This window comes from Grammomys surdaster, unplaced genomic scaffold (genome assembly GCF_004785775.1).
Source record: "Grammomys surdaster isolate TR1022 unplaced genomic scaffold, NIH_TR_1.0 125896, whole genome shotgun sequence".
NCBI lineage: Eukaryota > Metazoa > Chordata > Mammalia > Rodentia > Muridae > Grammomys > Grammomys surdaster.
In genome coordinates this window covers 2570464-2594823 of record NW_021620720.1, presented here as the reverse complement: position 1 = coordinate 2594823, position 24360 = coordinate 2570464, and the positions used below count along the sequence as shown (strand labels likewise).

Genomic DNA, 24360 nt, shown 5'->3' with positions numbered 1-24360 from the left:
CTGGGACTATAGGGGTACACCACCACACCTGTCTGTGTGCTCTAGAGATGGGACCCATCGCTGTGTGCATGCTAGGGATGTATTCTACCAACTGAGCCCCACTCCAAGCCTGAGTCCAATTTTAAGTCTGGGGTAAAGCAAACTTTTTTCCAGCAATAATAAAAATTCAAATAGAAATGTCTTGCAGAACTTGCAGAGAGCTGAGGTTGGCCTTCAACTTTTGATGCTCATGCTTCTGCTTTCTGAGTCCTGGGACTACAGGTGTGCACCACTGCCTGGATTGTGAGGTGCTGGGGATCAAACTCAGAACTTCACTAAGGCTAAGCAGGCACTCTACCTACTGAGGTAGACCTGAAGTCTGTAGACAACACCATTTTAAAGCAATCTTTTAGAATTAATAAATACCATTTAGCTGCATCACTCTTCAAAAGACAATCTCCTTTAAGCTGAATATTATAAATACAAATTTTATTTAAACTTCTTGTGTTAATTCAAGTAGAAAAGTCCGCTCTTAACTGTTACACACAATGGAGAGCCCAAGACTTCCACCTCCTAATAACCATTTCTCTTTCTCCCATGGTGTCATCTTCTTTCAAAACCACAGCAGTTGCTTGTAAATAAAGCTTTTAACAAGTTACAAGTGTGTAATAGGTCCTTGTCCGTTGTCTTCCTAGTGTCTTACTGCACCATTGCATAGCAGCGACTTGGTTTTCTGCTGTGTCTTTGCTGGAAGTCTGAGAGTCTGAAATCTGCACTGGCTTGGGTGAGCATGGGAGTTTTTCTGGTACCACGCATGCAAATATCCATTGTAGAAATCAGTAGCCGTTAGTGTTTTCTTAAGCATTACTGATCGAACACCAATCCAGCCATCCTACAGGACAGAGAACAGACAGTGAGTGGACAATGGGGACGAACCTTGAAAACAAAATAAACTGTACTTTATAAACTATGTCAGGCATGGTGCTGCAACCTTTAATCCCAATACTGGGAGGCAGGCCGGGCTGATCTCTGAGTTCAAGGAAAGCCAGGGCTACCTAGTAAGGCCCTATCTTTTAAAAACAACAGCAAGAACACCTCAAAATGTTATAGAAATAATTGCTGTTACTAATCACCTAGCTGCAAAACACAGTGTACTGGATGACATGTAATGCCTTCTCTCTAAAAGTCCCTCATGAAGAAGCAATAACAACTGTCCTGACCTATTTTAACAGAGGAAATAGAATACATTACCCAAACATAACAAGTCACAGCCTGACAGTTAAAGAGTGCGCATGGTCCTGACAGAGGACCAAGTTTGATTCTCAGCACCCACTATTGGGCAGCTCACAACTGCCTATAACTCCAGTTCTTTGGGGATTCAACATCTCTGGCCTATGTGGGCACTTCCACTCACATGCACATATCTACACACACACACACACACACACACACACACACGCATAAAACTTTTTAAATCTACAAACAATAGATCTGAAAGGTAGGCAAATCCAATGTCAGCCACAGGTTAGATAACAAATGCTTGTGGTTGGTGGGTGATTTTTTTCCCCAAGGTTACACAACTGATAAGAGCTCTCACAGGCTCCCCAGCTACAGCTGCTTCTGTGAGAGCCGAATACAGACAGAGACTATTCAGACGCAGACCAAGATAGGCCATCTGGTGTGCTTCAGGGGGAGCTGAAGAGAGCTGAGCAAGTATGATGGGGGGGTGGTGCTCTGCACACACAGTCTGTGTTGGTAGATTGGTCTCTCACACACTTTAAAACATGCTTTGTGAGTTCTCAAAATCTAACATAACTATCACAAGATAGAAAATACCCAGGAAACAGAAGGGATGTGGAACACTTCTTAGAAACACGCCATAGCTTTGTTAAACAATAGTCCCAGTCATTAAAAAATCCACTGCAGCAGCCAGCTGTGGTAGTACACGCCTCAATCCCAACATCTGGGAGGCAGTCAGGTGGATCTCTAAGTTCAAGGCCAGCCTGGTCTACAGAGTGAGTTCTAGAATAGCAGGCTACACAGAGAAACCCCACCACAAAAAAAAAACAAAACAAATGACAACACCTCCCCCCAACAAAAAAAAAAAAAAACCAAACCCACTATGTAGCCCAGGACCAGGATGGCTTGGAACTCACTATGTTGCTCAGATAATCCTCTAATACACAATCCTCCTGCCTCCACTTTCAGGGTGCTAACAACAGCAGGCTCTCAATCACTTTAAACTTTTAAAAGAAGTATTACTATTACTCTGTATGTGTGCATGATGGGGGGACATACGGAGGTCAGAGGTCAACTCTGAGGAGCTGGTTCTGTCTGTCTGTCTACCTGTGTGTGAATTCTGAAGACTGAACTTACTTGGGTCGTCAGGCTTGTGTGTCAGGAGACTTTACCTGCTGAGCCATCCTGAGAGCCTTCTCCAGCCATTTTAGGTTATTAAAAAAAAAAAAAAATCAAGCTGGGAGATGGCTCAGTGGGTAAAGCATTTACCATGTAAACACGAGGACCCAAGTTTGGATCCCCAGAACATACCTAACAGCTTCGGGGAGTGGAAACCAGAGACAGAAGTCTCAAAGGCTGCTTATGGGGCCGATAACTGGGGATCTGCAGTGGAGAACAGAGACTGGGTCCCAAATAAGGTGAGAAGCACAGACTGACCCCATGCTGTCCTCTGACACGTGTGCTGTGGCATGCATGTGTGAGACAGAGTGCCATTCCCGGGATGGACATAATGCAGGGAGAGAACCAGCATCTAAAGGTTGTCCTCTGCCCTCCTCTGAACACATCTGTGGGGGACTTCCTTGATTGTTAATTGACATAGGAAGGCTGTATAAGAAAGGTAGCTAGGAGGCTGCAGAGAGTTCATTTATTAGAGCACTTGTTGCTCTTACAGAAGATTGGGGTTCAGTTCCTAGCTCGCACATGGTGGCTCTATTACCATCCGTAACTCTAGCTGCAGGGGACCCAACAACTTCTTCTGACCTGTGTGGACACTAGGCATGCACATGTAAGCAAAAGACTCATATATGTAAAATAAAAAGGAAGGGAGGGAGGAAGGGAAGAGGGGAGAACGTGGCCTCTGCTTCAGTTCCTGCCTCCAGCTTCCTGTCCTGGGAACCTGTTTCTACTTCCCACAGTGACGGACTGACCTGGAAATCTGAGAGGAAGGTGTTTTTTGGTCAAGGTGCTTATTCGCAGCAACAGAACGGACGAGGACATTGCCCTCATTCACTGTCGTTCAGGACTCGTGCCGTGTAGTCATTCAAGCACATGCCTGATGACTGACATCAGGCATCGGAGCTTACGGATTAAGTTAATGACTAAAAGTAACTTTCCGAGTCCAGCGTTGTGGAATCTTCTTTTATTGGGTAGCAACGATAAAGCCTTCATCACTATCATCATGGCAGCATGCTTAGAGTGGAGAAGTAGTTTTATATTCTGATTCACAAATGGGGCATGGGGACAGACAGACTCTAGGCCTGGCATGGGCTTTTGAAACCTCCAAGCCCACTCCCCATGACACACTTCAACAGGGGCAACACTCTTTAATCCTTCTAATCCTTCTAGAGAGTTCTACTCCTTGGTGACTAAGCATTCAAATACTTGAGTCCATGGAAGCCATTCTCATTCCAACCACCACAAATGGTAAAAGGAAAGCCTGGTATGACAGTACATACCTGCAATTTCAACACTCAGCAGGCGGAGGCAGGAGGATCAGTGTTAGGCCAACCTGGGCTGAAAACTCAACAGTGAGTTCAAGGCTAGCCTAGGCTACTTGAGACATCATCTCAAAAGAAAAGGAAAAAGAAATACAAATTATAGAGTGAGTTCCAGGACAGCCAGGGCTACACAGAGAAGGCCTGTCTCAAAAACCAAAAAAAAAAAAAAAAAAACAAAAAAACAAAAAACTCACCAAATTACAAATTTAGCAAAAACAATCACAATAACTTGAAGCTAAAGTCAACATACCACATACCTTGCAGTGGACTAGCAGCATTTGCGATGGTCTGTGGTACACCATGGACCCCGGAGTCACAGCTTGTCCTGTTAATTTCGGATCTAAGAAGGTGGGAAGAACACAAGGGAAATAATTATGCAATATCATGGTACTTCTTAAAAATCAAAACTGTATGTGATGGAGTTAAGCAAGCTGGATGTTACAGAGATCCCCCAGCTGCCTGTTCTAGCCCTGGGTGTAGCATGGTACAGCAGTAGCTGAGGGTGTGCAAGACACTTATCTCTAGCACTGACAAACAAAATAATAAATAAATAAATAAATAAATAAATAAATGACTCTTCAGAGGCAGAACTAACGACGGAGAGGACAGAACACTTAGCGAAGCTCCAACTCTGTGATCTAAAACCTCCTGGAGCCATGTGCTCTGGTAAGAGTTCTGCACAAATGAGAAGCTAGAGTCCTCACTCCACATCCCAGGAATCACCTTTGATGCTGAATTTGTCAATTCAGCACTGTCATTTTGAGAAACTAGTGGTCCAGCAGTGGAACAACTCACAGAATGTGAGGCTTCCTCTGTGTGGTTGTTTTAATATGCTTGGCCCATGGGAGGTGTGGCAGGATTAGGAGGTATGGCCCTGCTGGAGAAAGTGTGTCACTGTGTTGTCTGGCTTTGAGGACTCATGGTTTTCAAGCTCTGCCCAGTGCAGAAGAGACCCTCTTCCTGGTTGCCTACAGAAGACAGTCTCTTGCTGCTGACTTTGGACCAAGATGTAAAACTCTTGGCTCTTACAGCACCATGTCTGTCTGGAATGCCATGCCATAATAATGGACTGAACCTCTGAAACTGTAAGCCAGCCCCAGTTAACTGTTGTCCTTTATAAGAGCTGCCTGCATTCCCGCTCATCACATCCAGAGACTGCTCAGGAACCTCAGAAGAAACTGTAGTGTGAGCTGCCGTGTGAGCTGCCGTGTGAACTGCCGTGCTCTCTTTGCACGGCAAAGACATTTTCATTATTACATTCACCAGTGTGACTTTAACTAAGTCACTCCACAGCCCCACTCTGGAATTTACAGGAGCACAGCGACACTGCCTGCCAGCTTCCGGGTTCATGTGATGCTTGCGTAAGAAAATACACAGGAATGAACATTGCAATGGGTAAGGAGAGCAGCTGTGAGGTGTTATCATTAGTACACTGAAAAACAACAGTGCACCGTTGTGAAAACAACTTGTCAGCTGTTCAGAAGTTGGTACCTGCAAGGATGGAGTTGTTAACTTCTACGAGATCCAGAAGTTTAACGGTGTTCTCCATCCAGAGTGTCTGCAACGGAACCTGAAATTGGAACGGAAGGATTCGTGAAGGAACGCATACAAGGCCCAAAACCTTTTGGAGACTGCCACATATTAACCCTCTCTGATGTTTCTTCCATGTCCAGAGGGACAGGCACTCAGTCATCTAATCTGTGGAAAGAGTCTGAATGACCCTCCATGTCATCTCTGCAGTAAGTGTAAGATCTTAAGTTTTATGTAAGAGTCAATATTTTTAAAATAGTGACCTTAATATGTCCAACTAAACATTTCTGCTCAGTTTGGAAGCAAGAATTAAGCTGTGTTAAAATCTAGAAGGTGATAGAATTTCATACTTTCACAAGAGGCAGCCACTGTTAAGAGCCTGGTGTGTATGCTATCCCCTCACACCAAATGTTATTAGTATAAGAGCCTAGAGTACGGCTGTCAGTGCATGTGTGTCTCTTCACCTGAGTCCATCTGTGAATTAATCACAGTTACAGAATCATATACAATACCTTTATCAAAGACATTTCACACATTTCTAATTTCTTGCTATTTCAGACAGCGGTGTCTTGCTGTTATAAACTGTGGCAGTAAGCAACTTTGTGGGGCTGGCTGGCTCAATAGGTAAATGTGTTTGCTACTAAGCCAGATGGCCTGAGTCCTGTATGAAGGCTGTGCAAGATGGAAAGAGAGAATCAATTTCTAAAAGCTGACCTCTGACAAACACATGCATGCCACGACACACACACATGGGCACACACACGTGCACACACACTAAATAAATGTGATGAGAAGACAGCTTTGTAGAGACACCTTTAAGAACTTACATAAATCCCAGCACTGGGTGGTAGAGGCAGGTAGATCTCTGTGAGTTTGTGGCTAGCCTAGTCTACATAGTTATAGGCCAGACAGGGCTACCATCTCAAATACACACACACAAAACAACCAAAACCACAAATTGACTCGTAGAACTGATGGTAGAAAACACGCCTGGCACAGTTCCACCCTCAGCCCTGAAAGGGAAAAAATCCGATCACAAAGAGATTCCTCCCAAGTCTGCCATTTAAGCAGGCATGAGAGTTTACACCTAAAACCCGGCACTCAGGAGGATGCAGCAGAAGGGAACTCCATGAGTTCAAGTCCACCCTGGCAGCAGAGTCAGATACTGCCTTAACAACAAAGGCAAAGCCACAAAACCCAGGGCAGTCTGTCTCTCATTAATTTATGAGAGTTTTATACATATTTAGCAAGTTAGACTTTGAATTCTTATATGTTTTATAGATCTTTCTTCCAGATTGACAACTTTGAGTCTTATGACTACTTTCTTTTATAAGACAGTTTTTAATTTTTATGGATTTATAGTGACCAGTCTGTTCTCACATGACTTCAGTAGCTCATAACCATGTTTTAAGAGAAAGGCCCCTTTATACTTTAATATAATATGATTATAAAGTTATTCAACTCTGCTGTCTTCTGGTCCGTGTATGTGTATGTGTGTGTGTGTGTGTGTGTGTGTGTGTGTGTGTATGAAAAATACTTGGCCCATCTTTGGTTTTCTTTTTTTTTGGTTTTTCGAGACAGGGTTTCTCTGTGTAGTCCTGGCTGTCCTGGAACTCACTCTGTAGACCAGGCTGGCCTCGAACTCAGAAATCCACCTGCCTTTGCCTCCCAAGTGCTGGGATTAAAGGCATGTGCCACCACCACCCGGCCATCTTTGGTTTTCTTAAAATAAAAAGCACAAAGCACTAGTTTAAGCCTATTAACAAATTTCAGGTATATAATACTGTTAACTATATATTAACCATACATGTATATATAAGTTTTGTTTATATCATTGCTTGTTTGCTGTTCTATGAAGCCATGGCTGTCCTGAAACTCAGTATGTAGTTCAGAGATTTGCCTGCCTCTGCCTCCTGAATGTTGGGATTAAAGCATGTGCCACCACACCAGGCTTAAGCAGTTTGATTTTAAAAATGCAGAAACAGGGCTGGAGAGATGGCTCAGTAAGAGCACAGGCTGCTCTTCCAGAGGAACTGTGTTTGATTCCAGCACACACATGGCTCCTCACAACTGTCTGTATGTACCAGTCCCAGGGGGTTCAATGCTCTTTTCTGGCCTTAAGAAGCACCAGGGACAAATATGGTACAAAGACATACATGCAGGCAAAATGGCCATATGCATTAAACAACATAAAGGTAGAGTTGCCAGGCCTCCATCTGAGACTCGAGAGATGGCTCAGTGGTTAAAAGAGCTCACATGTAATCGTGAGGACGGGAGTTCATACCTCATCACCCACATAACAAGCCAGACATCTAGGAACAGCTGTAACGACAGCTCTGAAGTATTGAATGGCCTCTCCTGGAATCTGTGCATGCATGGGTGTGTGTACCTGCACATATACATGCTCAGACACACACACACACACAAATGCTGAAATAAACCTTAGGATGAAAAACTTAAAAAAAAAAAAAAAAAAAGAGGAAGGCTTCATTTTCAAGGGCCAGCCAACTGCCCAGTGTTGCTACTTACTGGACAATGTGAAATGGCACCTTTACTATAAACGAACACAACAAAAGCTGCCTGAAAGCATAATGAAAGTAAACATACCAGAAAGTTTCCCTCGGTTTCTCTGAGCTCATTAGTTCCAGACTGTACTTTGATGCTGATATTTTAAGACATTATGTGTATATGTGGGAACAGGGGACTCTTGAGTTCAAAGCCAGTCTGGGTCACGCCGTGAAACTGTCTCAAAGAGAAAGAAGCCAGGTATTGGCCATATCCGTCAGCCCAGCGTTTGGAAGGCTGATGCAGGAGAATGCCTGAATGTGAGGACAACGAGGGCTATACAGTGAGTTCCAGACTGGCCTGGACCACAGACAGACTTGTTCTCCAAACAAACAAATGGGGTCTGCTCTTGCAGAAGATCCAAGTTCAACTCCCAGCACCAGAGGCAGAAGATATGCTAGATAGAGTTAGGAGTCTTAGAATCATTGCTTAGTGACTGTCACACCTAAGTTACTTATCTTGTTTTTCTTGTCCTTTATAACAGGGGATAATCAAACCTGGTTAGCAGATATTGCAGTATATACATTTGAAAGCACTTTGTGACTTCCAAGGCTATCTCAAAACTTAAAGTTTAAGAAAATTTCCTAGGTTTAGTTTATAAGGTCCATTCCTAAATAAATATACCTAGAAAGGAAACAATATGGTAAAAACACAATGCAACTGTTCAACTCACTATATCCCCAATGGCAAGGTGAAGCCTGAGTACTTGCTCTGAGGTTTGCTCCTCCCATTTGACACAGCTGGTGCCAGCAGAAACCTTGGGGGCTGCAAGATGAGACACAAGTCAGAATGAACAGGGTTCAGTGTTCATGAACAGATACAGTCAGGCTGAATTACAAACAGAAGAGAAAGGTCAACTTCTCCATATGTCTAAAACATGCTGCAATATGAAGTTATAAATAAGCAAACCTAACAAGTATTAAAGCAAACTACTTTATAACCCTGGAGTCAAAACTCCAGAGAGGGCAGGCAAGATGGCTCAGCGAACAAAGGTGCTTGCCTCCAACTCTGACAACGTGAGTTCAATCCTTGGAACTTCTGTAGAAGGAGGACCAGCTCCTGAAAATCTATAGTGGGTTGGCCTGATGCTGCCAGTATTCTAATGCTAATATTGGGCCCCCAAGACCTGGTTGTCCCAGAGATGGTAAAGAGAGAACCTCTTCCCAAGTTATTTCTGATTGGTAAATAAAGATGCCGACAGCTGATAGCTGAGCAGCTGAGACATCGGTGGGGGTGGGATAGGGTGGGGTGTTTGGGGTTCCTGGGCTTGGGGCTTGGAGGAGAACCATGAGAGGGAGTTAGAGGAGAAAGGAGAAGCAGCCTTGGGTTAGGTGAGCCATAAAAACACCCATTGCCCTGAGGGCTGGCCAATTAGAGTTAAGAGCAGCCCAGATGAAACATAGTAAGTAGTAATTCGGGGTTATTGAGAGCAAAGTCGATTCTAATAGCATAGATATCTGACCAGTTCTAGTGCCGTTTAAGGCTTATTGTAAATATAAACGTTATGTGTGTCTGAACTTCGGTATTATACAAAATATTCCTTTTTTTTGTTTTGTTTTTTTGAGACAGGGTTTCTCTGTGTAGCCCTGGCTGTCCTGGAACTCACTCTGTAGACCAGGCTGGCCTCGAACTCAGAAATCTGTCTGACTCTGCCTCCCGAGTGCTGGGATTAAAGGCGTGCGCCACCACCGTCCGGCCAAAATATTCCTAATAAGTGAAAAGGAACAAACCAAAATCCTTTTCTAACTCTCAAGTATTTTTGCTATGATCTGGTGGAGACCTGGGCATCATGCAAGCATTCTAGGAGCTCCAGCTCCAGACCTTTTCATGCTTAAATTTTTTTCCCAAAACTAAATTTTTAGGTGTGGTAATTCTAGTAATTATATTATACTTGTATAAGTAAGTATAATTCAAGTAATTGGGAAGCTGAGGCAGGAGATTGATGTCATTTCTAGGCTATCCTGGACTATTTAGCAAGACCTTGTCTCAAAACAAAAAAGAAACTCAAAACATACCAAAAAGTTTTACATTTTGGGGGTAACTAATTAGGATTATATTAGCAAAAAAACAAAGATTCAAGCAGTCTTGAAAATGTGTTCCTTGGATCCTAGATTGTTATTATTTGCTTTTGAATCAATATAAAATACATCTTTGGATATTTAGGAAGACCTGCATTGACTGGATATTGGACATTATCAGGATATGTTTTTTTTTTTAGATTTATTTATTTATTATATATGAATACACTGTAGCTGTCTTCAGACATACCAGAAGAGGGCATCAAATCTCATTACAGATGGTTGTGAGCCACTGTGTGGTTGCGAGGATTTGAACTCAGGACCTCTGGAAGTGCAGTCAGTGTTCTTAACTGCTGAGCCATCTCTCCAGCCCCAGGATATGTTTAATGCCTTTGTTTTTGTTATTTTATTTTGTTTTAGGATTAAAATTTTATTTTTTCATCTTATGTGCATGCTTTGTCTGTGTGAATGTCTCTGTGTATATCACATAGATGCAGGGCCAGAAGAGGGTGTCAGATCTCCTGGGACTAGTTACAGATAGCTGTGGGCCACCATGTTGGCGCCGGGTGTCTAATCTAGATGTTTGCAAGAGCACCTGCTCTTGACCACTGTGCCATATCTCCACATGCATGCTAATGAAACTGGAGATGAGCTTCATCATCTACACTTGCAGATGAACAATCAGAATTAAAATATATACACGAAATATACACACACAGAAAGATCTGGGGCAAACAGAGGAGCTAAATACTTCTCAAAGCAAGAGGTTGGGGGAACTGTTGAGAGCTTGTCAACCATGATCTGGAAAGCACACACAAGGCAGTGATGAAGGCAGAGCACTTAGCCACCACCATGACCAACGGAACCTTTATAAGAGGTAAGAGTGTCTGGCCCCCACTCACCGTATGTCACTCCCTCAGCTGGCTGTGGCCTTCCATTGTTCAGACTTTCGGGCAAATTTTTCAAAACTGAGATGAGCTACAAATACAAAAGGAAAGAGAGAGAGCAGAGTATATTCAATAGAACAAGGCAGAAACCTTACAGTTCAGTACCATGAAGTAACCTATTGCAGCAAGAGTGGGGACAAACTGGCTTCGCCTGTAAGGATGTGTGCTGATAGATGTCTACACCAAGCTGCTCTGGGAAGCACAGGCTCCAGACTGCTTCCTGGACGCACAGGCTCTTACTGTCAGGCAACCTGAGAGGAACAACTACACTCTCACACTACGCAAGGCAGTAAGGCCTCACAGGAGCATGCTCCAATCTTATTCCATAACCTACGGGTGCTGGCATGTGTGAAAAGTTCTCTGACGTGTTTGTAGCCCTCGATGTTGCGTCTGTGAAACAAGTGTCATCAACAATTACCTCAGAGGTTGTTGGGGAGGGTGTGCAAAAGAAAATTCACAGAGTACCTAGAACAGTCTTGACAAATATCAGCCGCCACAGAGAGTCACTTCTGAGGGAACTCTCAGAACAGGAATGTACTAGCCATACAGCTGGGAAATGAAAGGTTCCTAGGGAGTGGCTGCTAGCCAAGTGAGAGAAGTAGGCCAGACGTGTAGGGTGGGGAGAGGGTACCTGGGAAGAATAAACCAAATTCCTCACTATGGAATGAATGGAGGGGACCACTGAAGATCACCTATTTTATTTGAAAGCTTTTATTAAGCACCCACTGGGCAAAATTTTAGGAAGCCAGGGACAGGAACCACCCTGCTTGGTTGTTAAGACAGGATCTCATTAGCCTAGGCGACCTGAAGCACATGATTCTCCTGCCTCAGTCTCCTGAGTGTTGGGATTATAGGTGAATACGACCATGTTTGGTCCCAATCTCAGCCATGATCTCTCTCATGTTTATTATCTTACTACTATTTACAGTGTGTACAGAACCCAGGTGGAAGCCAGAGAACTTGCCGGACTCAGTTCTCTTCTTTTATCATGTAAGTGCTGGGGATTGAATTTAGTTTATCAGGCTTGGCGGCAAGCACCTGTACCTGCTGAGCCATCTCACTGCCACCAACCCCATCTCCACCCCGACCAATGAAGCTTAGAAATGACAAGTCATAAGACTTGTATTGCTTAAGAAGGAACAAACACTGTACCATGTTGGCGCCAAGTTTTGACAACACTGCTTCCAATGCCTTTGATGTGCTCTTGGGGGGCACAGAGATGGTTTCCTGCTTGACAATTGGGCCTATATCAAATCTGGAAATGAAATAACAACAACAACAGCAAAAACAAAACAAAAAAACAAAGTAGCCAAGATCATCATTTGTTAAGATAAATGTATTTATCTACACAACATAGCTTTTGCAGGCTATTAATCTGTCAGTCACTCCAGTCTGAAGTCACCCTGGCATACGGGAGACATTGCCTCAATCGTAAGAAAGGGGGGAGGGTCGTGCATGCCTTTAATACTGGTATTGAGAAGCAGCTGCAGAAGGAACTCTCTTGAGTCTGAGGTCAGCCTAGTCCACATAGTGAGTTCCAGGCAAGCCAAAAACATACAATAAGTCTATCTCAAAAAATCCAAAACAAACCCCAACACACACACACACAATATCACGCTCCAAATCCATCTGTCATCTATATCTTTTTAAACAAATACATGTGTTAAAAATTCCAATGACTGGGCTGGAGAGATGGCTCTGTGGTTGGAAACACTGACTGTTCTTCCAGGAGTCCTGAGTTCAATTCCCAGCAGCCACATGGTGGCTCACAACCATCTGCAATGGGATCTGATGCCCTTTTCTAAGATGGTGTACTCACATACATAAAATAAATAAAACCTTTTAAAAACAAATCCAATGACTGATTTGCAAGGACTTTAAAGAGACTCTGTATGAATCTCAGAAGAGACACGACTTATGTTAGAGACCAGGAACACACACAGTGACTACAAAGGCAAAGAGCAACACTGGGGAGTTACCCCAGGCAGCATACCCTGACCACTCCCCCAACCACAAAGGTCTCAGACACACACCAGTTTAATTTAATAAGTTCTACCTTTTGGGTCTAACTTGCATAATCGTTACGCCAGTGACTGTGTCTCCATGAAGCACTGTATGGATTATCGGAGCGGGACCACGCCACCTCGGGAGGCAACTGGGGTGCACATTCAGTATGCCACTGAGTCAGAAAAGGCAGAAATTAGTACAGGAATTAGTTACTGCTACCAAACTAACATGCACTTTCATCAGTAAACTTTCCAAGAGCCTGGTACAGTGGCACTTATTAATCCTAACACCTGGGAAGCTGAGGTGGGAGATTACCGTGAGTTCCAGGCTGGCCTGTGTCACAGACCGAGACCTGGAAAATACCCGACAGTGTATATGTGTATTACCTGTAATTTATATATATATATATATATATATATATATGAATGATAGGGTTAAAAGTACATGATCTCAGAGGTGAGTTCACTCTCTTCCCATAAGCAACTAATGAAACATAATTAAAAACAGAGCAAGCAGCAGAGGCTGGAGGGACAGCTAAGTGGTTAAGAGGACCAGGGTTCTCAGCACCCCACACAGTGGACCGTAACCATCTATAACTACAGTCCCAGGGAATCTGACATCCACTTCTGACCTCCCTGAAAGCCAGGTACTACGTGGAGCACAAACATATTACGCAAGCTAAACACTCATGCACGTAAAATAAAATGAGTCTATCTATGCAAAAATGTTTTTAATTAAAGCAACAAAGCAAACAGGTATACATACTAAAATTCTGTGTCACCAAGTGATATCGCCACCCAAAGATTCGGTTGAGGGTGAAATTTACCCAAGTTCAGACAGCTGTTACATCTCTAGGCCATCTGCACACTCTTACGGAGTAGTATCAGATACACCATCTATTGGTGACTGAAATGCCATCAGAAACATGAAGAGGTTTCCAGATAAAGGGAACAGTGCGGAGATTTTATTATTTTCTTCTCGGCTGCTGCTTCCCGAATGCCGAGATTAAAGGAATATATACATGCTTGACATGTAGAGATTTGTTTTGTTTTTTTTTTTGAGACAGGACTTCTCTGTGTAGCCCTGGCTGTCCTGGAATTCACCCTGTAGACCAGGCTGGCCTTGAACTCAGAGACGCACCTGCTGCTCCTGCCTCTGCCTTGCCAGTGCTGAGATTAAAGGCAGGCACTGGGCCAGAGATTTTACGGGAAGAAGACGCCTGCCATGTTCACCACACGGCAAGGCAGTCTAGCTGGTGGAGAACGAATCAGGAGAAGGCACAGCATCCGCAGAGGATCAGTGGAGGTCATAATGGGCTGACACAGGGCTTTGACTTTTAGTCCAGATGAGACCGAAAGCCACTGAAGGATTCTGAGCATGGTGACATGGTCTGACAGACGGATCCTTTAAAGAATAGATGCAGCTACTGGGTTGGCAAAGGGTCAACCAACAGGGAAGGCCAAAGACAGAAGCAAAGGCCCTCTAGGAGGTGACTGCAGTGATACAGACAAGAGTGGACACGGTGCCGATGACGGAATCCACCATAACGGACTGGGTGTGGGACACAATATAACTGAAGGATGACTCTGGGGCTTGGAGCCCAACCTCCAGAAGGCTGGGGTTCATAGTTCTTAGATAAAGTTCTGCAGAGGGGTTAAGTCTTCTCAGTGAGAGAAGCCAATGAGACGTCCAAGGAGAGCTGTGGACAAGGTGGGTACCTGGAGTTCAGGGAGAGGTGGTCTGGGACTGTCAGCAAATACATGATATTTAAATGAAGGTGTATGAAAACCAAGGACAGCAGGACAGCCAGGGCTACATATACTGAGACCCTGTGTGGATGGATAAATAATAAATAAATAGAAAAAGAAAACATAGTTTAAATTATGGCGATTTAGATGCTAGATCCATTCATAAAAGGCATGATCTCGACACTGTATTTCCTTAGAGGTAAAACTTACTAGGGAAACTTAACAATAAGAGCCTCACTCAAAAGTCGGCCAAAGGAAGCCACTACCCCAACGTCATAGTCCCCGGATCCCACGTCGGGCCACTCGTATACCGGGAGCTGAGACTGGATAGCATATTGCTTCACAGGGAGTTCTTTGGGGGATAGCGAAGGCACTGTGACCACCTCCAGTTTCTCAATTAACTTTTCCTCTTTGTTGTCTCTGAATCAGAAAGATTGGGGGAAAAAAATTGACAGTGTCAGGGCAGCAGTACAAAGCTAAATTACTTCATGCACAGCCAAGCTATTTTTTTTTTTTTTTTTTTTTTTGGTTTTTCGAGACAGGGTTTCTCTGTGTAGTCCTGGCTGTCCTGGAACTCACTCTGTAGACCAGGCTGGCCTCGAACTCAGAAATCCACCTGCCTCTGCCTCCCAGGTGCTGGGATTAAAGGCATGCGCCACCACTGCCCGGTCAGCCAAGCTATTTTTACAATTAAACCCATGGCACATTTATTTTTGCAACCAACAAATAGGGTTTTACATTTAATACAAAAAATTAAATTTTATCTTTTATTATTATTACTGTGTGCGTGATGCAGACCTGTGTTATTACTACTGTGTGCGTGTGTGCAGGCGTGTGCTACAGAGTGTGTGTGTGTGTGTGTGTGTGTAAATGAGAGGAAAAGTTTCAGGAGTTAGTTCTCTCAGCATCCACAGGGTCTTGCTCATAATGCCCTGTAACTCCAGCTCCAGGGAATCGGACACCCTCTTCCGGCCTTCACAGGCATCAACACGCACATGCTCACAGAGACATACACATACAAATAAAATTTAAAAATAAAAATCTTATTCGAAAAGAAAGGTGTTTGTAGGAAGGCAGGGATGGGGGTGAGAGAACCGGGGGAGGAGACCTGTCAGGAGACAAGGGAACGATGAATAGCTGCGAGGGAAGTGGGGCGGCAGACATAGCAGACTTGCAGGAAAGGCTGAAATACAAATAACTTTCTCCCTAGTAGATGAGGTTTGTCAAATTGCATAAATATTACACGTGTACTAAACTGTTCTTATAAATGTATTCATTTGAAGGCGGTTCGTTAGAGGCTGTTCAGCAATAGAAAACACCGGTGTGCATAAGATACTGGAGGCCACCAACAGGACCGCTGGGCAGTCGCAGCAACACCGGGAAGGGACAGACTTAGGAGCCACAGCCCGTTTCAGCTAACCGGCTCCGCCCACGGCCCTGGGCACTGCTGGGCCTCTCCAAGTACAGGTTCCCAGGCGTAGGGAGGTGGAGGATCTGCTCGCAGGAGCTCCGCGGGCCGGGACCCCCGCTGCCCTGGGGTCGCCGCTGCCGCTGGGCGTGGGACCCGGCCCCGGTACCTGGCGGCGTGCAGCGCCCGCAGCGTTTCTCGAGCAAAGTGGTCGGTGCCGAGGAACAGCACCCGCCAGGGCGGCTTCTCGCGGACCCCGGGGCCTCGGCCGCCCTTCACGACGAACCCGGGAGGTGACTGACAGGAACAGCGTGGCCTCCTTCCCGCCAGCCAGCGACCCCAGCAGCGCGGCGGAAGGAGCATCACTTCGGCCTGCAGCGGCCCACCATGCGCATGCGTGCCCGGGGGGGGCGGAGCATAGGGCTCAAAGGCCCAAGCACACGCAAAAGATGGGGCGTGGCCTGTCGATTTGGAGGCGGGGCCCAACTGATGAACCGCTTAGGAAGAACTTTGAGAGTATTCTGATGTGTGTTACTTTAGCCGAGCCCCTCAAAGAATACTGCAGACACATACACACAAGCAAGACACTCACATACATAAAACAAACCTTTAAAAGAAACGTTTTTTTTTAATTTTACAAATTAATTTTTAAAATTTATTTTTGTTTTATGTGCTTTGGTGTTTTGCCTGCATGTATATCTGTGTAAGGGTGTGGAATCCCCTACAACTCGATACATTTCTGAGTGGGCCTGGGAATTAAACCTGGGTCCTTTGGAAAGGAAGCCAGTGCTCTTCTGAGCCATCTCTCCACCCCCACCATTTTGTGTCTGTCTGTCTCAAATGCGTACTTAGAACTGAAGTCAATGTGTGTGTGTCCCATGTGTCTGCTGAGAACTGAACTTTTATGTGTGAATGTTTGCTTGTGTGCATGTATGTGCACCACGTGTGTGCTTGTTGGAACTGGGAATCAGATGGCTGTGAGCCACCATGTGGGAGCTGGGAATTGAACCCAGGTCCAGTTATGAACAAGTGCTCTCAACCACGGAGCGGTCCCTCTAGCTCACAGTAAGTGCTCTTAACTGTTGAGCCATCTCTGCAGTCTCCCAACCCTGTCCCTCTGCACCACCGCCACAGAAAGAACTCATTTGAGAACAAATCACACATCCTGTCAGCTCATGAAACAATAAACATAATATAATTTTCTCAGCCACTACAACTAATAGTTCTTATGCCACAATTTACATATTTCATGTCTGGCATTTCAGTTACTCCTCATATGATCCATCCAAGAGAGCTATTATTTCAACCTTTGTAATTGAAGAGACCCGACACCCAGTGAAGTTAAGGACTTGCCAGTATGGTCCACAGTGCTGGAAGATGACAGCATTGGTGTGGAGTGAGGTCCTGTCCCTCTAGCTCCAAAGCCATGCTCCTAACCATTTGACCTAAACAGCAATCTTATCTGCTGGACATCAGGTTCTACTTTCATCTAATTCCTATCACATGGCCTGAAAGCCAGAGGCCCTGGCCCAGCCTTTAGCTTAGTTTAGTTTTGAGTATCCCTGCTTCTGTGCCTTTGATCATTCCATCCACCTTACACGTCCTCTCTTGCTCACTAAATGGTATCCGTCTTCAGTGCTAAGACAACACCCTCCCTGAGGCTTTGAACTCCTACCTCATAGATTCAATATTTTCCTCCACGTGTCCCCTCAAAACTGAGAGGGGCTTTGTTTGCCATAGTTGAGGAAAGTTGTCCAACATGTGCCCAGAGAGCAGAAAATTCCTTGGGCTAAGTAAAAAAGAGAGACAAAGATTATGATCCTGCTAGCCAGCTCATCTGACCTTATGAGAAAACGAGATGGAATCCCAAGCTGTCTCCTCCTCCAATCAAGTCAGTCCCTGAATCCTAACTTAGGGGAAGTGGAACATGAGTCTATTGAATACTGACTAAAGTGCGACCTACTGGAGCTGGAAAGCTGGCTCAGTGGTTAAGATGCTCACTGTTCTTGCAGAGGATCTGAGTTTGTTTCCCAGCGCATACATCTTCAGTTCCAGTAGACCCGTTGCCCTCTTCTGGCCCCTGCAGGCACTGCATTCACGAGTACAAACACCATCAAAAACCAGAATCTTCAAGTATGGGTCTGGAGAGATAGGTCAGCCGCTAAGAGCACTGAGTGCTTTTACAAAGGACTCATGTTTAATTCCTTGCACCCACATTGTGACTCACAACCACCTGTAACTGCAGTCTCAGGGCGTCCTCTTCTGGCCTGTGGGGGCATTGCAGGCACTCGGTGCACAGAGGTGCAAGCCTGATTTAGGATGCATTTCATTTTCAGCTCAAGTTCTCCCATGTAGCTGTGCCTCGAACGCTGCTTCCTGCCACCCACAGCACCCTCTGCCTACCACACGCTAGCTTGTTGGAGCAAGAGGCTGCCATTTTTTTTCTTCACAGAGCAGCCTCCTGCTACTGACTGACAGACATCTGTCTATCTCTGTTTGCTTATTTGTTTGAGGCAGAGTCTGGTCTTGCTATGTCTTCCATGATGGCCAAGACCTTGTGATCCTCCCACAGTAAACTTCTTGGAGAAGAAGAAGAAGAAGAAGAAGGAGAAGAAGAAGAAGGGGAAGAGGAGGAGGAAGAGGAAGAGGAGCAGGAGGAGGAGGAGCAGGAGGAGGAGGAGCAGGAGAAGAAGGAGGAACTGAATATGATATGAGTGTAAAGAAGGAGTTTTCCCTAAATACAAAAATGAAATTTTGTTTTATTTTGTTTATCAGCTCAGCCCTGCTGTCCTGGAACTCACTCTGTACCCTAGGCTGGCCTCAAACTCAGATATCCACCTGCCTCTGCCTCCTGAGTGATGGGATTAAAGGTGTGTTTCACTACTGCCTGGCTCAAAAATGAAAATTTTATGACATTCTTCATAACGAGTTAGACACATAGGAACCTGACCCTTCCAACTGCAGATAACTCTCTCACTGGATTCACTTTCAGCACAGGGATGAGCTGCGAAAGGCAGGGGGATTTGTGCAATAACTTGCTGTACATATGTATCCTGCAGGCACTGCTGAGAGCATTGCTGTCTGTGAAGTCAGAGTGGCAGTGATTACCCACCAGAGACCTTCATAAGACCAGGCCCACCCACATTCTTGTGTGGAATCAGGGGAGGCCCCACTCATGTCTGAGCATACAAAATGGTGAACAGTGGCTGGTGAGGAGACTCTTCCTCAGTGTACGACTGCCTGTAAGTTGTCCATGCTCCTGTGACTGACAAATGAACATTTGTCTTCCCTGGATTAAAAAAAAAATCATACAGCATTAAGACATCCATAAATCATATCTAAGGTGTTGGAAGCCAGGCAATGAGTTTCTAGTCAGTGCTTTAGTTTTCAGATATTTCTTCTGGAAACTTCTTCAGCTCAATAGAAAACTGAAATGTGGAAGTGGCCTAATCCCTCCTGAAGCAGCCTTCCATATTCCCACCATCTTACACTGCTGCTATATGTCTGTTTTCTATAGGACAAGGAAACCAGCCACAGGATAAATGTGTATACTTGTGCTTGCATGGGCTCATATCTAATCAACCATTTGGTGTTGGGTCAAAAAGCAGCTAGAGCCCCAAAGCAGAAAGTAACCAGGAGAAATACCTGCTAAGCATGGGCACCAGCCCAGCATCAGGGTCACAAACAACCCACAGGGCCCACTGAGCCATTTGGAAGGCCCTTCAAGTGCCACTATGGACTCTAAATTGTTGTTGCATGAGAATTCCACAGGAGGGCGATGTCACCAACCTTTTCCTTTGTTGAGGATGGCAGACAATTCACGGGCTCTCTGCAGTGTCTCTAGAATTGCCTGTGTACCTTCAGCAGATTTTACTCTGTCTGGCTGCCTACTTTCCTTGTAAGTGGTTCACAAATACTAAGTAGCATCACATTTTATAAAACAAAAATTTTCTAAAATAAAAAATAGAAGGGAGATAATTTGTTGCCCAATTCCTTCTCTGAAGAATAGTTTACAATATTCAATATTCAGTAAACACAGAAAAGAACTGTGATTCCTGCTCACTACCTCAAAGAATTAAGGAGGTTTCAGGTTTGTTCTCATATTTTGACTGCCTGAGAGAATGCGAAATACTTAGATAAATTTATAATAAGTAAAAATCAGTTGGGAAAGCCAGGCATGGTGGCTCACACCTGCAAATCAACATTCAGAAGGCTGAGGCAAGAGGATTGCCAGGAGTTAAAGACAGGCTGGGATACTTAGCAAAACCTTGACTTGAAAATCAATGAAACCAATTTCTTAGGAAAACAAACTGAAAAGTGAAGCAAAACAGGAAAATGTGTTCAAATAAAACACCAAGGAGTCAAAGTTGAGTGTGGTGGTACACACCTTTAATCCCAGCACTTGGGAGGCAGAGGCAGACAGCTCTCTGTAAATTCAAAGCCAGCCTGGGCTATACTGTGAATACTAGGTTAGCCAGGGCTACATATTGAAACCCCATTTCAAAAACAAACAAACAGTTGAAAACCAACCCAAACCAAAAAACAACAAGAAGCACCTGAAGAATCAGTTAATAGTACTGATTACTAAGACAATTCATTCAAGAAATGAAAGACAGATAAACATGCCCAGGACAGTGGTGCATGCCTGTAGTTCTGGCACTCTTGGGAGACAGGCTGAAGCTGAAAAGTCTAGAGTTCAAGGCAGTCTGGGCTACATAGTGAGACCTTGCCTTAAAATACAGTATTTAAAAAAGAGAGAAAGAATGAAAGAAAGAAAGAGAAACACACACATATACCAGACGGTCCCTGAGAACATTTCCCGTTTAAGTATGTTTATTTTATTTACTTATTTAACTATTTCTTTATTTTGTTTTATATATATGAGTATTTTGCTTGCACACACAGATATGAGTACCACACGCATGCCTGGTAGAATGGATCCCCTGGAACTGGAACTATCGACAGTTGTGAGCCGTCATGAGAGTGGTGGGAATTGAACCCCAGTCCTTCAGAGGAGCAACCAGTGCCCTTAACCACTGAACCATCTCTCTAATTCTGTGTAAACCTTTTTAAAGCAAGGACAGGCAGGACAGCTCAGTGGGTTAACCCCTTGCCCCACACATGTGGGGATCTGAGTTGAGACCTCAGAACTCCTGGGCGTGTCTTGATCCCCGAGTTGCAGGATGTGCGGCAGAGTCCTGAGAATCCACGGAAGCTCGATGGTCAGCCAACCTGGTCTATGTGGCCAAGTTTCAGACCTGTCACACCAACCTCAGTAGAATCTGTGTGACAAGTTCCACAGACTGAGCCTTGGCGAAAACTTTAAAAGAAGGAGGCGTCTTGGGACTGATTGTGGAACTCTTATCAAGAACAAAACATTGATCCGTAGCTCTCATGGTAACTTATCTGTTTTAGTTTCTCTCATTCTTTTTCTTATTTACAGCATGTTCTTGATAGCCTACTCCAAGATCTTAACCAAAGAAAATGGGTAAGAAATCATGCCTTGAGATGGGGTCAGTAACATGACCTTATCTCTAGGGAAACAGACGCTTTACTTTATAATCATTTACAAAGCTACATAATAGTATTATGATAAATAAAATTTTCCCAACAATAAAATTTCATATGGCTACATGTGTGTCATTGGCGGAGGGCTTTGGTTTATGGCAAAGAAAGCCTTAAATAAAAAGAATTAAAATAGTTTAAATTTGTGCGTTGAAGATTTATAAAAAAAAATCAGGAATTAGGTGTTAAATAATAGTTGATTATAAAGATTGATTAAGCCGGGCAGTGGTGGCGCACGCCTTTAATCCCAGCACTTGGGAGGCAGAGGCAGGCGGATTTCTGAGTTCGAGGCCAGCCTGGTCTACAGAGTGAGTTCCAGGACAGCCCGGGCTACACAGAGAAACCCTGTCTCGAAAAACCCAAAAAATAAAAAAATAAAAAATAAAGATTGATTAACCTGCTCTTGGAGATCTGCCCCTTGGATGACTACCCCACTGAATACATCCTTTTAGAGTTACAACACTTGAATGATTTTTATTACATCAAATAATAATAATGATGTTACCTGTTCTATTTGTGATTTATTGACTATATCTTTTTAGAGTTGGTATGCTTGGATGACTCTTGTGCTTTGATGATTGCTTTCCTGTACACATCTCCTAGGAGCTGTAATATTTGGTTTTTCTATGTCTAAGAACCTTTGCTTGAGAGCTGAAAAACACACTCAGATTCAAACTGTGTTTATTCTTGTTTGTCACCGCTGAATTCTTACTCACCTAGCTTTCAAGGACCGTCATCCCAGGGACCCCCATACCCGACCGAGGTACTCTGTGACACAGACCAGTGAGAGATTTTACCTCAAACAAAAGGTGGAAAGTGTCTGTGGACCAGCACCCCCCACCCCACAGACTTTAAATGAGACATTGACAATTACATTGTTGTGTTTGATGAACAATAGAATACCAGGAAGTTGAAAGCCCATTCTGTACTCCTGCTCAGATTGAGGAGCTTGGACAATCTATGTGTCCCTGTCAAGCTGACAGTGAACACAGCCAGCACCATACATTTTCACTTCAGGCAGGCCTACCCTATGTTTTTTTGACTTTTGAATTCTGTGTGGGAGTGCACTTTGATAAAAAGAAAAAAAAATGGTTAAGTTGGGCATGGTGACTCATGTCTGTAATCCTACACTTGGAAAGCTGAGGCAAGAGAATGACAGAGAGTTCAAGTTATCCTGGGCTACATACAGGGGTCAACTTGAGCTACAGAGAAAGATTCTGTCTTAAATAAATAAGTACAAAAACAAACAAATAGGAAAAGAAAGTCAAATGGTCTGATTATATAGAATGTAAGGCTCAGATTTATATTCTGCTGATTATAATCGACTAGAGTTAAAAATTCCTTACATTTATCTAATAGGTCATCACATTAGTGATTATTATGGCAATAACAGACATATGACTAATACTTCTAGGAACATTTGCATACAAGTTTTAGTGCGGAAATGTTTTCAGTTCTTCTGGGCAGATTCCCAAAAGTAGAACTGTTATCAGGGTGTTCAACCTGAGGCCCATGAACTCCATGTGTCCCAGCATACCTAAGTGTGGCACAAAACAGTTAGATGACATCATCTTGTAACGTCAGAAAGTTTGGGTCCAATGAGATGGTTCAGCAAGCAAATCTGCTTGTCACCAAGCCTGAGTCCCTGAGTTCAAACCCCAGAATTTACACGGTGGAAGAATTGACTACCACAGGTTGGCCTCTGGCTTCCCACATGTGTCACGTAGCATAGACATAGCCATGTACAAACTCAAATGAATAAATGAAAATTTAAAGAGAAAGGCCAGGCTGGAGAGACGGCTCAGAGGTTAAGAGCACTGACTGCTCTTCCAGAAGTCCTGAGTTCAGTTCTTAGCAACCACATGGTGGCTCACAACTATCTGTAATGGGATCTGATGCCCTCTTCTGTTGTGTCTGAAGACAGCAACAGTGTACTCATGTACCTAAATAAATAAATAAATAAATAATTCTTAAAAAAAAAATAAAGAGAAAGGCCTGCTGCTGGAGCTGGCCTTCACGCTCCTGAAGGACAAGGCAGCGGCAGACACCATCCTAACCTCTGTCCCGGAAGTCGGCTCCAGGACACAGCTTACCTACTCTTTGAACAGCAGTGGCATTGGCATTGTTGACCGTCGCTGGATGAGAAGTGGCAAGGTACTGCAGGAGGACACACTGCCCGACCTGCAGATGCAGTACATGGTGAATGCAGATGACTGCTCTGGGGAATATCCCTGCATCTTTCTCCCTGAGCCTGTGGGCAGAGGCGACATCAATGTGAAGGGGCCACCCAGGATCAAAGTCGGAAAGAAATCAGAGCATTCCAGTGAGGGAGAGTTTGTGAAACTGGTCTGCAAGTCTGCGGCGTTCCACCCTCTTGTTGACGAGTGGCTCTGGTTTAAGACCTCTGACACTGGGGACCAGGTCATCACCAATGGCACTGAAACCAATAGCAAGTACATTGTGATATCCACGTCTAAGAAGACAGAGCTGACCAGACCCTGAACCAGGATGACTCTGGCGCTGCCCCACTGAAGGGCGGCAGAACTCACAAGGACAAGAATGTACCCCAGAGGAACACCACTTGAGCGGAGTGGGCAGGAGGGTGGGGGAGGGGGGGAGGGGAAGATGCAGGGCACCTGACTCCAGTCCAGCATCTACCTCCACTCCTGTGTCCCATCCTGTCCCGACCTGAGCTTATTTATCCCAACCTATCCCAACCCAAGTGAAGACAGAGCCATACCTTACAGAAAGCCCACCTGGAAGAAGCAAGCCACTTGCAGCCCCTGTTTCTAGTTGAAACTAAATGAGGTTTCTATGCAGACAATCGGTTCCTTAGGGGTTTATGTTTTTATTTTT

At 44.4% G+C, this 24360-nt stretch overlaps 1 protein-coding gene and 1 pseudogene across 1 annotated transcript; one reads left to right on the top strand and one right to left on the bottom strand.

Moving 5' to 3' along the window:
• Positions 1–447: 447 nt before the first annotated feature.
• On the bottom strand, positions 448–16314 carry Mtfmt (mitochondrial methionyl-tRNA formyltransferase). Its single transcript, XM_028752401.1, has 9 exons — positions 16109–16314; positions 14742–14951; positions 12833–12955; positions 11929–12031; positions 10732–10807; positions 8485–8576; positions 5208–5286; positions 3974–4056; positions 448–871 (listed from the first exon to the last, which is right to left on the bottom strand). The coding sequence occupies exons 1-9, from the start codon at positions 16300–16302 to the stop codon at positions 671–673; spliced, it is 1161 nt and encodes a 386-aa protein (XP_028608234.1). The 5' UTR covers positions 16303–16314; the 3' UTR covers positions 448–670.
• A 4559-nt stretch (positions 16315–20873) lies between these two features.
• LOC114608407 lies at positions 20874–24006 on the top strand (annotated as a pseudogene).
• The last annotated feature ends 354 nt before the right edge of the window (positions 24007–24360 follow it).